Source organism: Haplochromis burtoni, unplaced genomic scaffold (genome assembly GCF_018398535.1).
Source record: "Haplochromis burtoni strain Fernald_Lab_line unplaced genomic scaffold, NCSU_Asbu1 Contig_31, whole genome shotgun sequence".
Lineage (NCBI taxonomy): Eukaryota > Metazoa > Chordata > Actinopteri > Cichliformes > Cichlidae > Haplochromis > Haplochromis burtoni.
The window spans coordinates 2,328,014-2,343,411 of NW_024582392.1; the positions used below are offsets into that span (position 1 = coordinate 2,328,014).

Genomic DNA, 15,398 nt, shown 5'->3' on the forward strand with positions numbered 1-15,398 from the left:
TATGGGATTAGAACAATGTCACCTTATCCCATAGTCCAGCCAATAATGCGATTCACATTCGTATATACGCAACTAATCAACGTCGTTGGCAGGCTATGACAGCATCCTTATGTGCCGACACCGGTATTTTAGCTAGCAAAGCGTGGCTGATGTGGAGTGAAGCCACGTTAATGACGTGTACAACCATTGGAGATGTGAAAGTGTGGACTATAGCACAATTGGAAAAACTATAACAGTTTTTCAATTGTGTTGATAGGCCACGTAAAACCATAGTTATGATAAAAAATATATGCCGTGTTTGTTTATTTCCTGAATACTATCGTTATTTATATTTACTGCGGGAAGAAACGGTAAAAATGGCGTTTTATAAGGAGAACGCTTGAAAGCGCTCTCCGCCTGTGAGCAAACCCCCCCCCAGCCTTTCCTATTGGTGGAAAAATGTACTATGTGGACCAATCAAAAAATGATATGACAACATGGCATTTAGTTGTTTAGGGAGAGAGAAGTTTTAGGAGTTGCGGTGGTGTTTTGAGATGTGAGAGATTTGCGACGTTTAGCGCAAATCTTGTGTAGTTAGTGTGTAGTGTAGTCAATAGTTTTGTTGTGTGTGTCAGAACAATGAGGCGACTGCTAAATGTTACAGGTGTTACAGGAGTGATACATCTCCTGTTGTCAGGCCTGCAGGTATCAGGCTTGTGATGTTCCCCTTTATCTCATAGTGGACAGAAATCTTTTTTTGGAGTGGCACAAATGATTTGTGTGCCATCAAATTTGATGCAGAACACCTGATTGTTCTGTAAATAGTTTGAAATGTTTATTTAAAAAAATGCCTTGGCTGCATTTTTAGGGAAAGAGCTGCAAAAAACTTTGTTTGCAAAACTCAGTTACTTTTTTGAAGAAGTAACCTGTTTCACCTGTGACCTTTCTTGACTCATGATTGATATGTGACCCTGCAGGTGAACGGTGCGAGATAGCGAAGGACGCGTGCCATAGCAATCTTCATTGCCAGAATGGAGGCATCTGCATCAACAGCCAGTGTGTGTGTACACCTGGGTACACAGGTCTCAACTGTGAGGAAGTATTATCAGGTGAAATACTGCATGTTGTCATTAAACCAGTCTAAACCAGGAGCAAAAAGCGACTCATATCTTCTCACGTTACACTGCTTAGTACACAAATGTATATCCTTTAGACAAAGCCACACATCATCAAAGCAAAAATGGTTGCACACACAGTCACAAACATACAGCACATGTGATTCAAATTTTCCAAAAAATAAAGCCCATTATACATCAAACAGTTTGCTCCCAGCATGCAGTGCTGGGAGGGTTAACCCTAAATGATTACACGTGTCTTACTCCTGCACTCTCACCGCTATATCCTGCACACACAGGCCAGGTCGTCAGCTTCCCAGAGGCCCTGAGGAATTTGGAGTCTAGCGAGGCGAATGGTACAGTATCTAAATATTCAGTCTGCCTGACGCGACCGTGACTAACAGGGCCCTGTCTGAGTTTGAGGGGCCCCATGTCCCTTCAAAGCTCCACCTGAAATGTCTTTTACCTAACATACATGCCCACAAAAACACAATCCAAACGTCTTTATTCTCACCAACAACTGAGGCTCTCATTCCCATTGAAAGTTGGGAGAGGGGAATTCTGCATTTAAAATAAGGGGTAATAGGGTGGTAGCCTGCATTTGGGAGCTAAACTAATATATGCACTCTGCATTGGAGTTGCACCATTTTCATTCTGGAAGTGATAGAAATGTGGAATTCCCCTTGTTTTTCTTTTCCTCTTTCACTCTCATTATGCCTGTGCCTGTAAGATGGATACTTACAAATACAATCTTGTTTCTGTAAACTAAAAACCTGCCTGTTTGTACAACCACAAAAAAAAAAAAACCTAAAGCAAAACACTTGTTTCCTCTTTGAAACTAAGTCAGGTCATTGAGTCTGCTCCATGTCAGAATATTTGTGGTCTCACTAACAACTTAAAGTGTCTGCTGAAAGTACAATGTGATCATTGTTTGGTTCAGTCAGAATGTATTTCAAGCATATTATGTACTCAGTGGCAAATGTGCATGGTGCCATGGCTGTGAAGATTTTTGTCCGTAAGAGCAAGAAACGATCATTATTGACTCATGTGATGGCCAGTGTTGACACAAGTCTGCATCTTGAAGTTTTGATGTTCTACACTTTAAAAAAGCAGTATTTGCATATGCATCATTATCTTCTCATCTTTGAGAACATAATGAAATTTAAGCAGTGGCATTTCATTGCATAGGTGTGTTAAAGTGTGACTTTTAGAAAGTCATAGTTCTGTTGCATAGCCTGTAGAGCATAGGTGTCAAACTCTGGCCCGCGAAGCCATACCAAATTACTATTAGAGCTGGCCTATTGGTATTATACAGCTAATATATATATTGTTTAGTATTAAGCTTCAGTTTTCCAGCAAAACTTATTTGAGTCCATAAGAAAAGATTCATTCTTATATCTGGAGGAAGATTTTTTTTTCAATAAATATTAATGTTAGCCCGCGACTTTGTTCCAGTTTTGAACTTTGGCCCACTGTGTATTTGAGTTTGACACCCCTGCCATAAGTCATTGTTGATTTTGTCTTCACTCTCCATCCCCTGCCAAGCTCCACCTGTGATTCTGCGAGCAGCGCTCGCTGATGAGCTGACAGATAAGATCTTTTCTTATCCCCTGCATCCTTACCCTATCACCTCTGCCTCCCACAGGGCGCCAGCATGCCCTGTTGAAACACTATTTTTTTTCAGTGTTTCAACTGAAAAAATAGAATGCCATTAATCAAAAATAGAATGCCTTTGATCCAAAGTAGAATGCCTTTGATTCCTTGTGATGTCATCATCTTGCTGAGAGAAAAAACCCTTAAGTAGTAGGAGCTTTGCTCACTTAAACTTTGCTGCTCAACGGACCTTGACCTGACAGTAAGCAAACCCTTTTGGAGAGTTTTGAGAGAATTTCGCGTTATTTAGCAATTCACTGACCAAGCCGACACATTTCACCATGTCAGCTAACCCATCCTTCCGCTCAAATGAGCTTGGAATAGTTAAAGGGAGCATTTTGGGAAAGCACTACAAGGTAGAGGCTTTCCTCGGAGAAGGGGGCTTTGGTATTGTAGCCAAATGTCGTGATACCATGACTAACCGAGCTGTGGCTATTAAAGTGAACAAGAGCCGCCCTGATATTCTGCAACAGGCGAAATTGGAAATTTTCATCTTGGAGCAGCTGCGAAGGTTGGATCCAGATGCCGCCAACATTGTTCAATGGAACGGCTTTTTCCACGACGGACAGCGGGTTTGCCTGAAATTTGAACTCCTTGATCAATGCCTGTGGGACTACATAGGGGACCGGAATAAACAGGGTCTCCCCATAAGCGAAGTCAGGCCAATTTTAGGTCAACTCACAAATGCTCTGTCCCACCTGGGTTCTTTGGGAATAGTGCACGCTGACCTCAAACCTGGAAACATCATGGTTGTAAATCGCTATGAGTCTCCAGTCAAAGTCAGACTTATAGACTTTGGCCTCGCATGTCCTGCGTCTGCAGTGATGCCTGGTGACCGTGTGGGGACGGTTGGTTATAGTGCACCTGAGGTTATGCTTGGCCTTCCTTATAACGAAGCATGTGACATGTGGTCTCTGGGGCTGGTGGCTGTGAGCTTGTTACAGGGGTGCCACTCTACCCTGGAAAAAAATATTATGATGTTTTGAAATTCATCATAGAGACTCAGGGTCAGCCACCAGATCATGTTCTCGATCCTGGCGTGTACACTGAAGACTATTTCACAAAAGACAACTACAACTACAACCAACAGCGCTGGACATTTAAGACCGCCCAACAATTTAAATACGAGACAGGATATGAATCTTTGGAGACAAGATACATAAAACTGACACGTCTGGATGACCTCGAACAAATAATGATGTTTAGACGAGGACCAGAAGATGGCCAACGCTTATTTGTCAGCCTAATTAAAGAGATGTTGGCCTTGGATGCACACCAGCGGATAACACCCTCTCAGGTTCTCCGGCATCCCTTTTTCAACCCTGGCCTCTCCAACAGGTTCCCAAGTATCAACACTGAAAAACCATACAGAGTCAATCTCCAGCATGGCATCTTCCACCCTGGACAAAAGTGATAAAAACACAAACTGGGGTTGGAAAAGGATATTAACAGCAAATTACACTGGAAATATTAATTAAGCTGCTCCAATAATTATCACTTTGGCTTTTTTTTTTTTTAATTTTCACTCCCCCCACCCCAACCAGTCGCGGCAGATGACTGTCCCTTCCTGAGCCTGGTTCTGTCGAAGGTTTCTCCCTTTTTAAAGGGAGTTTTTCCTTCCCACTGTCACTAAATGCTTGCTCATAGGGAATCTTCTGATTGCTGGGGTGGCCAAAACTCTGGGGGAACTAGCAATTCTTGTGAAAAAAAAAAAAAAAAAAAAGCCTACCAATATTCAAAGCAGAGCAGCGGACACCTTACCATCACATCAGTCCTTTAATCCGACCTAAAGCACCATGTTTACAGAAATAAATTCCATACAAATTGGAACTAAATTGTTGTTTTTGATTGTTTATAAATATATATACCCTTCAGCCTCCTGGTAGACATACCTGTGTTATAAATGTGAAACTCCTCTGATTTTCAGAAAAGTTGACCTATGGTGTGAAAAAGCGTTTTCCTATTTATTTGTATGTTTGTCACACTTAAACATTTCAGATCATCAAACATTTTTTTTCTTTTTTATGTAAAAAGAAAAATCCTTTAACTGTCCAGTTTTCTTGATGTTATGATGCTTCTACCACTGGTTTGTCATTAATAAATCAGACTTTGGCTGCTGCAGCAGAAAAAGACAAAGAGAAAATGTAATCACACAAATCAGAGGTGCAGATTTACACTTTACCTGAAACAGAGCAAAAGTGCTTTTTAAATAGGTTAATGAATATTAAGTAATATAGGCTAGATGTCTGGACATTACTAGTTTCGTTTGGGCCTTCTGGGCCATTAGTCCTCTGGCTTATTGCCAGTTACCAGCCAAATAGCTTGTGTATTTTATTATCTTAGTGTGTTAAAGATTCTAGTTCTTATTCTGGTCAAACTGTGCTTCATTATTTGTTTACAGAACAGCTACAGTTCCAGGTGACTTCAAGTATACTACATGTCAATGGCCAGCAGCCTGTATTCAGTTTGAATATTGCTGTAAATGTACCTGGATCTGTTTCTATTGGGTTGTGAATTTGGTCTCACTGTTACATCCAACTTTTAGAGTGGGATAAAGACAAAAAGAAACAAGAGAGAATGGATTTGTAGTTAGAAATCCAAAGTTGCTTCTGTTTTGCCCACACACATTGATGATGATTTCACATCACTAAGCAGGTTATCAAATGTGAACAGAATGTTAGCAGAATCTTATAATTCTCATAAGATTCTGTTTTTGTGTCATTCAATACAATGTGTTTATGTGTGACATACTGATATGAATCATAGTATCTTAAGGAATTCCAAAAAGGGCTGCCAGGACAGCTGCCACCACACTGATGTGACACACTACAAATCAACTCTTTGATGCTGCACTTAAACATTCATCAAATATCACGTACACATATACACATACTGTCCCTCAAGAAGACACTGAGAAAAAATAAAGAATAACATTGAGACTAACTTTGCCATAAGTCATAGGTGTCAAACTCTGGCCCGTGGGCCAAATTTGGCCCGCAGCCTAATTACATTTGGCCCGCGAAGCCATACCAAATTACTATTAGAGCTGGCCTACTGGTATTATACAGCTAATATATATATTGTTTAGTATTAAGCTTTGCTTGTTCCATATTCAGTTTTCCAGCAAAACTTATTTGAGTCCATAAGAAAAGATTCATTCTTATATCTGGAGGAAGATTTTTTTTTCAATAAATATTAATGTTAGCCCGCGACTTTGTTCCAGTTTTGAATTTTGGCCCACTGTGTATTTGAGTTTGACACCCCTGCTGTAGAGCATCCCTCCATGGATATGCCGCCCAAGACCATCACTGTGCACCGGGTGAACCTGCTCTCATCTGTGAAAAGCATAGGGCGCCGGTGATGGACCTGCCAATTCTTGTATTCTTTGGCAAATGCCAATCGGGCAGTGGTCCCAAAAGTGGATGTCGGGCACTCAGACCATCCTCATAAAGTCTGTTTCTCATTGTTTGATTCACATCGGTGTCCTGCTGGAGGTCATTTTAGGGCACTCTGGCAGTGCTCAGCCTGTTCCTACACAAAGGAGCAGATACCAGTCCTGGTGATGATTTAGGGACTTTCTACGGCACTGTCAAGCTCTCCTAGAATAACTGTATGTCTCCTAAAGTCTCCTGCATGCTCATGAGACTGTGTTTGGAGATGCAACAAATCTAGCAATGACATGTACTGTGCCATCCTAGATGAGTGGGGCTACATGTGCAACATCTGTACAGTCGAGGTATCGCGCTAAATGAAAACTAAAAAAAAAAAAATTAAATCAAGAGGCAAAAAATGTCCGTGAGAAAAGAAATTCCCTGTTTTTGGGTTTGTCTCATTGTTGAGTAGCTGCTGTATCTACCAGACAAATAAGACAGTTTTTTTAAAAAAAAGCCTGTGGTTACACTATGGTTACACTATGGTTACATAGTGTTTTTTTCTGTCGAAGAATGGGACTGTAGAAATTGTCTAGAAATGTTGCATCTAATCAAGTCTGTTTTACCAGGAATTCTCTGTACTTTTACCACTAGAGGGCACCATAAGTTCAAGTGAAGGTGAAACAGCTTTACTGTGACTTGAATCTGTTTTTATGCTTATTTTATTGTATTTATTGCAGATTCACCCTATCAGTATGCAGCTCATTTCAACAATAATGGATACATTGCACTTCCTAAATCCATTTTCCCAAGAAGGTAAATAATTTGTTTTCACATTTAGTGAATTTATATGAATTAATATAATGATGAAGTGAAATTATTATTGTGGTGCTGTTGTTTTTTACTGTTTAAGTGCCCACGATTCACCAGAAACAATTGAAATGGAGATCAACACCAGCTCCTCTGACGGCCTGATCCTATGGCAGGGAGTGGTGAGTCCTGGTTCTGCCTAGTTCTAAGCCTTATACTCATATTTCTCCTCCATGTTTTCATTCCCAACCTAACTTTGCTACTGCACTCGAGCACTCTTAATCATCACTGTGACTGTAAAAAAAAAAGAAAAAAATTGCTGCCATTTTCATAGCATTTCATGTCATTTATAGACTTCAGTGCGGTCGGTAATACATAACTGATGCATTACTACGTCTTTCATCATTACACTATCAAATTCATACATCTTCTGCTGAAGCTATGTCATTTTCAGGCATGCTGACTGTAAGCCTGGCACCCTCTGACACCACTAAATAAATGCATGTTGCTTCTCTAACTCACCCCCTCAATTTTCCTCAGGAGACCAATGGTGCACGCATTTTGCGAAAGGTGCATGCTATTAAAAAGGTATCCACTTTTTTTTTTCCCATGTGTGCCAAATGAATTTTATCTTTGTTTGTAAGGTACTATATCATCAGTCCTCTTTTGACATTGTTAGTTTGCATGGAACATTTTGTGTCACTGCCAGGAATGATCTCACTACACTGGTTCATGTTTGCTGTTATAGCGCTTGTTCTGCAATATGACCACAGGTCAGCTGGTCCGTGTTCAGCAATTCATACATAGTCACACAACAAGCTGTGACCTTGTTGTGACCTAACATATTTAATTTCAGGAACCTGGAGAACATGGCAAACGCAAGGACTTTATTAGCCTCGGCCTACAGAATGGACACCTTGTTTTCAGGTAGGTCTGTTCTGAAATTCTCTAAATCTTCTGACATGCAGATTAGGAAAAAATGTTTACAACTCATAATTATGGTCATGATTTGTATTATCTAGTTACCAACTGGGAAGTGGAGAGGCACAAATCTTTTCCGACAGGTCAATCAATGACGGCAGATGGCATAAGATCACAGCAGTCAGGTATGATTGCATATCATTATCCTGCAGTCATTTGCTTTTACATTCTAGATGTATTTAATAAAATAAAGCACTATGAGTTGTGGTTGTCTTCTTTCATCAATAGCTACTTAATTTTCTGTCTCAGTAGAATACATCTATTATTTATATCAAATTTGTAACTTCTGTAACTTGTCAGATTATCTGTTGTTGAAAAGGTTGATTATTAACCTGTGGAGTTCCATAACTTCTTGAATTAACTTGTGTTGTGTGGCTCTTTTCTCACAGAACTGGAAAAGATGGCTATATCCAGGTTGATGGAGGAGCCAAGCTACATGGACAATCTAAAGGCAAAAGCCTCATGGTCAACACCAAAGGCAGTATATATCTTGGTGCGTAGAATGACAGGATTGAGTCCACAAAGTGACAAAATATAGATGGATTATTTGAAAAAACAGGACTAAAATACTGCACAATTGAATACATCCATTCACAAATATAAGTTAAATAATACATGAATAGTAATGAATTAATAATAAATAATAATCCATTCTTCCATTTTCTTAACCGCTTGTCCAGTGCACAGTCACACGGGGGCTGGCACTTATCCCAGCTGTCATTGTTCAAAGACAGTCAGATAAATAATGAGTTGTAACACAAGTCAGAGGATTTTCTGGCTACTTAGTTTCCCTGAAAAAAATGGAGCTTTTCAGAGGCATTATTGTGTCAAAGTAGTTCACATATTTTTCCTGGCATGCAAACAATTTTCACACAATTCTTTAACCTTCATAGCATTATCGTTACCTTTTAATTTTTCTTGGTTACAATGGAATTAGTTTCTCACTGTGTTTATCAATCATCTAGCTTTATTCCAGTATGTCAGTTTCAGACATGCTTTTCTTCAATTTTTGCAAATCAATAAAGTTACCTATGTGGGTGTGATTCCATGCAACAGGTGGAGCCCCGGGTATGACTGCCATGACAGGAGGGAAGTTTTCATCAGGAATGAAGGGCTGTGTGAGGAACCTGGCACTGATGAATGCTCGGCCAGGACAGCAGCCAGCCCAGGCCATTGACCTGCAAGCCCACGCGGCCCATGGCATCAACGTGCAGCCATGCTCTTCGTAGACTGCTGCACACACGTACACAAACACACATAGAGACTTTGGAGAAACATCATACACACACACACACACACACACACACAGCAAACCTACACAAAAAGACTTACACAAATAGAGCCTGACACATATTTGGTGCTTTGCTGCTACCAAAAAAAAAGATTACACAACAAGATGCATTTATCTGTGTGCAGTAAAACCAAAAAAAGACAGAAAAATTCAGACAATATTAACACGTCTTCTCTTCCTCGGTGTTGTATTCTTGATGAAGGACTATTAACACAGGAAAACCAGTACAGTTTACATACTTCCAGCAGTAGAATTAGCCATGAGAAAAGTAAAACATATTAGGCCTTCTACGATGGGTCAGATCCTAAGGAGGTGGAGATGTTTTTACAGCACTGAATTTTTATTTATATACATATGATTATATATATTATATTTGTGGGGGGAAACATGCAAACTAACCATAACTGCTCTTCATCTTTCCTAGAATTGTTTCTGGGTTCTAGTACTCTGTGTCCTGGGCTTTTTAAAGGCCTAACTGTATTAATACCTGAAGACTTTTAGGCCTTCTTTCTTCACTTCTGTAGAGGAACCTTTTCATTGCGAGCATGCTTACAGTCTTTCCTGAACCGTTGGGAGAGGAGTGCACATGGTCACAGTCACTTGCAGCTTCAGCACACAACTCAGGACGTCAAATACAAAGGATTAAAAGCTAAGGATATAAGTACCGCTGCTTCAGCTTGGCTTATTGTTGATTCACTAGTAATTTGCAGTGCTTTTTGTCTTCTGTCTATATATTTTTTTATTTTTAAAGAAAGAAATCTTGGTGCTAAGGTGAAACATTAAAATACAGCACATAGTCAAATAGTTAATATGTCACATGTAGAGGTTTTATTTAGTAATTTGGCATAGATCAGCATACAGTCATTACTTTTGTTGATGTGCATGGCATTTTTGGATTGATTTAATGGCGGTATGGCATTGTTTGTTGCCTCAACAGCCTTATTTGATTGAGTAGATCTCAAAAAAGGAGTTTAAGTGAACTGAAAATGTGTCATTTTTTATGTATGGTTATTGAAGATATTGTTTTATGTGTTAAACTATCTGCCAGTCAGGTAGATATCTGTGTCAACTAAGAATGAGTGTATATGTGAAGTAAATTTGTTTGTTATGTATGTTTTAGACCTTTCCGTTTTTTCACAGAACACTCCACATTCAGCCGCAGTAAGGGTCAGATGTGTGCATTTGGGTTTGTGTGTGTGTGCATGTGTCATTATCCATATCCTCAGGAGGATCAATGCAGAACTGCCTCAAGGTTTTACACAGGTTTGGTAGCTTTAGAGACACCTCACTAAGCTATGAAACTCTGAAGGCTCTGTGGTTCTATGGGATGTTTTCTCTCCAAAGAGAGATTCATCTGCAGCACATAGTTGGATTAGTGTTTGGCCATGTGTGAATGCAGTGGAAGCCTCCTGCAGGTGCTGTGATCAATAGTGTAGCTCTAATAAAATAAAGCATGCTCGCAAGCCTTTAGTTGACCACACCGCACAATGGCACAATCACTTTGGGATTCACAAACCCTTTTCTTGTTTTTTTTGTAAGCTTAAAATATTTGTATTAATATCCTAAAATGAGCAGCATCCTTTCACATAGAGTTGCACCGTTTTAATTTATTTTGTGTTTTTCTTTTTTTCCTGCTTTTTTATTGCTTTCTAGGCTCGATTCTACTGTTTTAGAACAATTACAGAAGCTTGCTACTTTCTTTTCTTTGGTTATTGTGTATTGCCTCCCACACCCTGTTGATTTTCTCCTGATGTTCGATTTCAATAGGGCCCACCTGGAAAATTCTTCAAAAATGACCCCAACAAGGTTCCATTAAAGGTTAACATGTGATATTTGACTGGAGCTTCCTGGTCAAATGGATGAAAAGTGGTCTTATTATTCACTAATTGAAAAAAGTCTTAGGCTCCAAATGTATGAGTGCACAGAATGATGTCATCATGAACAAGCGGGATGAAGAAAGCTAACGCTGTGGTCCAGGTTAGGACATTAAAGCAGATAATGATGGTGTGTGTGCCCCTTGGTGGGTGCCTTATGTGTATCTGCTCTTAAACTGGATTTTCACACATACACTGTACACTGTCACCAAATGCGGTTAGTGAGAAACTGATAGCTGCTTTTGGTTTATTTTACTCCACTACAAATAAAGAAAGGTGCACTTTTGGTTTTGGATTTTAACTTGCTGTTTTTATTTTTATTTTTTCATTGATCATTTTACTCCTTCACTTCTGAGCGGCAGACAAAAGCAAATTCTTACTGTATCAGATAAATGAATGAAAGTGTACCAGCTGAAAAATGTCTATGTCAAAATGACTTGACTGTTTAATTTCCAATGTTGAAAGATGCTCTTCTTGCCCTTGGTGTTTCTTAATTAAAAACAAAATTCATGTGCTATTTGTACGTTGTGAGACTTGTTTTTTGCTGTAATTCACATTACTGTTCAGAAATAATCCATTGTATCATACAGATATACCTTTAACATGATCTCTGAGAGGTTGATTTAAACACCTTATTAAAACTTCCAGATCCATCCAAGTCCATTCAATTCCATGATAACCTGTCCCATTGGTTCAGTTCTGAACCAAATAGATAACTAGACAATAGTCTAGTTATCTATGTGTATCTAAGTGACGGTGTAAAAAAGTAAATAATAATAGGATGTGTTCCTCCAGTAATAGACTGATAACTTCTGGAGGGCGTACCCTACCCATTATGTGGTTGGATACTCTCCAGCCCCTAGTTATGGCACTAATTATGCCTAAACATTCAATAACATATTCAATAACATGAATTACAGTGATAATACAGGAGAATATCATAAACAAATTTAAGCAGACACCAGTTGCTGATTAAGACATAACATTTCTCTTCCTTAAAGACCTTTCACAGTTAAAGTAATCATGAAGTTGCAGTTTCTTAAAAAGAAGGCCATCAAATTTATGAAATGTCCCAAATTATTGGTGGGCTGTGTGTCTTTGTTTCACCAGTGAGTCTAGAACTAATCCACAATAGAAGACAAAGGCTGTCAAAAATGCAGGTAGCATTTAGCACAAATTTCAAGAGTGGGAATAGACTACTGCTACTGCAACACTTGAATCATTGTTTCTTCTTACATGACTGCTTCTCTGTGTGGGCTTTTCTGTGTGCTGTGTCACAGTCTTGGAGACGGTTAGCAGGGAAACTGAGCAGCACCAGAATGGCCTCTTGAACGTGAGTGTAACAAAGACTGTGGGTGAGGCCCTTTCAAATGCATCACAAAACAGTTTAGTATCACAAATTACAAACAAGTTCAACAAATTGTTCGTTTAATGTTATTAATAAGCTGAACTTCATTTCAGGTCATAGCTCATGAATTAATTCTCATCCTGAGAAACACTAGTTGGCTTAACTACCCCAGGTTTCAAACCTGCTGGTAGGATGTTTGACCAAAACTGATGGTAAAATGGAATTGAGCATAATAAGAATGTCTTTAAACTGTGGGAGGAAAGCATAACTGATAAATGATATAGGGACAGGAAAAATGCAAACTCCTAACACAGAAATGCTGGAAATAAAATTAAAATATTCCTTTACTTTTTGCAAGAATCTGCAGACAAATGAAACTACAAATCACATCACATGCTTCTTCAGCCTGCACAGTCTTTTTTGATGAGGTTGTCACCAAACATAGGCAGTCAGATCACCTACTGACCTGAGATGGCAGGACTTGAGGAGCGTGTACGTCAGTCCAGAAGTTCAGACTATACCAAACATTGATTGTCCTTTAGCCAACTATTGTCAAAATCCTTCTCTTAAGTAACTTAAAATAAAATAGTTATTAAAATGTCTCAAGTGGGAGGGTGAATAGACATATCTTAAACTGGTTGTGCAGTGATTAAGATTATGTGTTCAAGTTTTCTGAGAGCTATGGTTTCCTTAGAAGAGAAAACTGGAGTGCTCACACATACACACGGAGAGACTTTGTGTTGCAAAGCAGTGAGGTTGAAGCAACAACAGTGTGTACTTGTCAACTATAAATTCCAGTCTATAGTCTTTTCTGTAGTTATGATACCACCTGTGGGTTTCTGTTGTGTAAATGCAGAGTAAAGGAAGTTCTGAGGATTAGAAAATGGGGTTAATAGCTCCAGTTGTTTGTTTTTACTTTCGTATTAAGTGATATACGTGTTTTGATTTGCTTTTAATTAAAAATGTGTCAGAGAGTGGCTATTTGTCCAGGGTGTAACAAATGCATGATGGGACAGCTGTCTGCTCCCAGTGGCCCAAAACGTGAAGCGTGTACGTGGATAATGGATGGATAGATATCTTCTGTGTTTGCTGCGATGGAACTGCTAATATATCTGTTTCTAGTCTTTTTATTTGTTCTGCATTTAATTCCACTTCACTAAAAGCAACAAAGCGTAACAGCATGTACATATGGCACAAACAAACAAACACTAAAAACATCATCAGCATCAAAACTCCATCCAATATCTTAACTTATTACACTCTTATGAACATGTTTGTGGTGCCCTTAACTAAAACTGTGTTCTTGCTTAAATGTAGTTTTATCTGTATAAAGTCAGAGAAAGAACACAGCTGATGAACAGTAATAAACTATGAGATGAGGGTGATGAAAGCAATTCAACCAGTGAAATGGAAACTCACATCTAGTAAAAATCTGGAAGAATCTTGTTCATGTTTCACTTATCATGGTTTTTTTAGCTTAGCTTTAGCTTCATAATCTCATATCTGTCAAGAAAACCAGTGAAGAAAATTTGAGTAAGACTGTAATATACACGTGTCCCTCTATGATGTAAAAATCTGTTTGAGTCATATCCCAAAAGCTGTTTATTTTTGCAAGACATAGTGATTTGATATGGACAATCTTCCTGCTTGTAGATGTCATATCACAGTCACATCTGCTCCCAGCCTGTGGCCATTTAGGCCACAGGAGTCATGTCTGTGGTATCTCTGAACACATGAAGGCTGACATTTTTCAAATGTGAGTTGTGAGACAAACAACATCCATGCCAGATGTTTATAGATCAAACTGTCTAAAGTGTTTCTGCAGTGACATAAAAACATAAAACAGATTATTCAGTGAATATGAAGCAAAGGGAGTAACAAGCAAACTGTAGACTCTCAATATGTATATTATTAGTTCTAATAATAAACTCAAAAAAATAAGGAATACAATTCAGGTCAGACCTATTTTAATAATTTTGCCTCCTTTCACCACTACAATGAACTGACTGTGACTGAAGAGCAGACTTTGAGCTTTAATTGAAGGGCTTTTACAAGTATGGCATTAACTGTTAGGTGCAAATGAAGGAGGCTGAAAAACCTAAATAAACCCATCAGAGTGACAGAAAAAAAGTTTAGGCATGGACAAATAATCTAGCTCATTCTTAAAAGGAAGGAACACACAGAATTTGCTGAAGTTTTTCCTGAAATAATAAAAATCTATTCACAATGTCAAGTCAAGAACATTCTTGAGGAGGTTGGACTCAACAATCAAGCTGTAATATTATTTCACCATGTTTGACAGATAATGTGTCATTTTTTGTCGTCATCTGTCCAAAACTTTTTTGCATTTTTGTATAAGTTGTTTTCTTAAAAACAACAAAATCCATGTAGTTGAGTGTAAAAAGTGGTTTGCACCTTACTGTGAATGAATTGTATTTACATGCATACTGACATCTCTTGAATGAAGAGTCTTATCATGATGAGCATATCTCCTCAAGAATGTGACTTGGCTAGATGTTTTGATTAGGTTATATTAATTATGGAAAACAAATCTGAAAACAAGGCATTTCTTCTTATTAAGAATGAACTAGGTTTCTGATTTGACCGCTCCTATTTTTTCTATAATTTTGTTTATTTTGCTTTTTTTAACCCCTCTTATGCCTGACCATGAAAGTGCTCGCCAGTCAATTGTCCAACTACTCTGGAGCCTCTAATTTAAAAAAAAAGCTGTAAGACCTGAACAGTTCAAATCAAATCACTTTTATTGTCACATTACTGGTACAGTACATGTGAGTGAAATTGTTGTGTGCAAGCTTCACAAGCAACATACAACTAACCTAAAAAACAATACAAAATATAAGAATAAGAAATTTGAGAAATATAGGAATAAGTATATGAGCAGAACAATACAGAAATACAGAAGTCAGCAGATGAATATTGTGCAAAATGGCATTTATGCACAATATGGAGTGCATA

At 38.5% G+C, this 15,398-nt stretch overlaps 1 protein-coding gene across 14 annotated transcripts in view; it reads left to right on the forward strand.

The window, feature by feature from the left end:
* hspg2 (heparan sulfate proteoglycan 2) overlaps positions 1-11,597 on the forward strand; it is a 94,974-nt gene extending 83,377 nt beyond the window's left edge. For 11 of the 14 annotated variants that reach the window (XM_042219327.1, XM_042219318.1, XM_042219319.1 and 8 more), the window contains 9 exons: positions 957-1,088; positions 1,394-1,450; positions 6,859-6,934; positions 7,032-7,110; positions 7,469-7,516; positions 7,785-7,855; positions 7,951-8,034; positions 8,299-8,402; positions 8,966-11,597. In XM_042219327.1, coding sequence (XP_042075261.1) covers positions 957-1,088; positions 1,394-1,450; positions 6,859-6,934; positions 7,032-7,110; positions 7,469-7,516; positions 7,785-7,855; positions 7,951-8,034; positions 8,299-8,402; positions 8,966-9,138 — 824 coding nt within the window. In that variant the 3' untranslated portion in view covers positions 9,139-11,597. The remainder of the gene's footprint in view (positions 1-956; positions 1,089-1,393; positions 1,451-6,858; positions 6,935-7,031; positions 7,111-7,468; positions 7,517-7,784; positions 7,856-7,950; positions 8,035-8,298; positions 8,403-8,965) is intronic. The other 3 variants (XM_042219321.1, XM_014332554.2, XM_042219322.1) reach the window with 2 other exon arrangements.
* Positions 11,598-15,398: the final 3,801 nt, after the last annotated feature.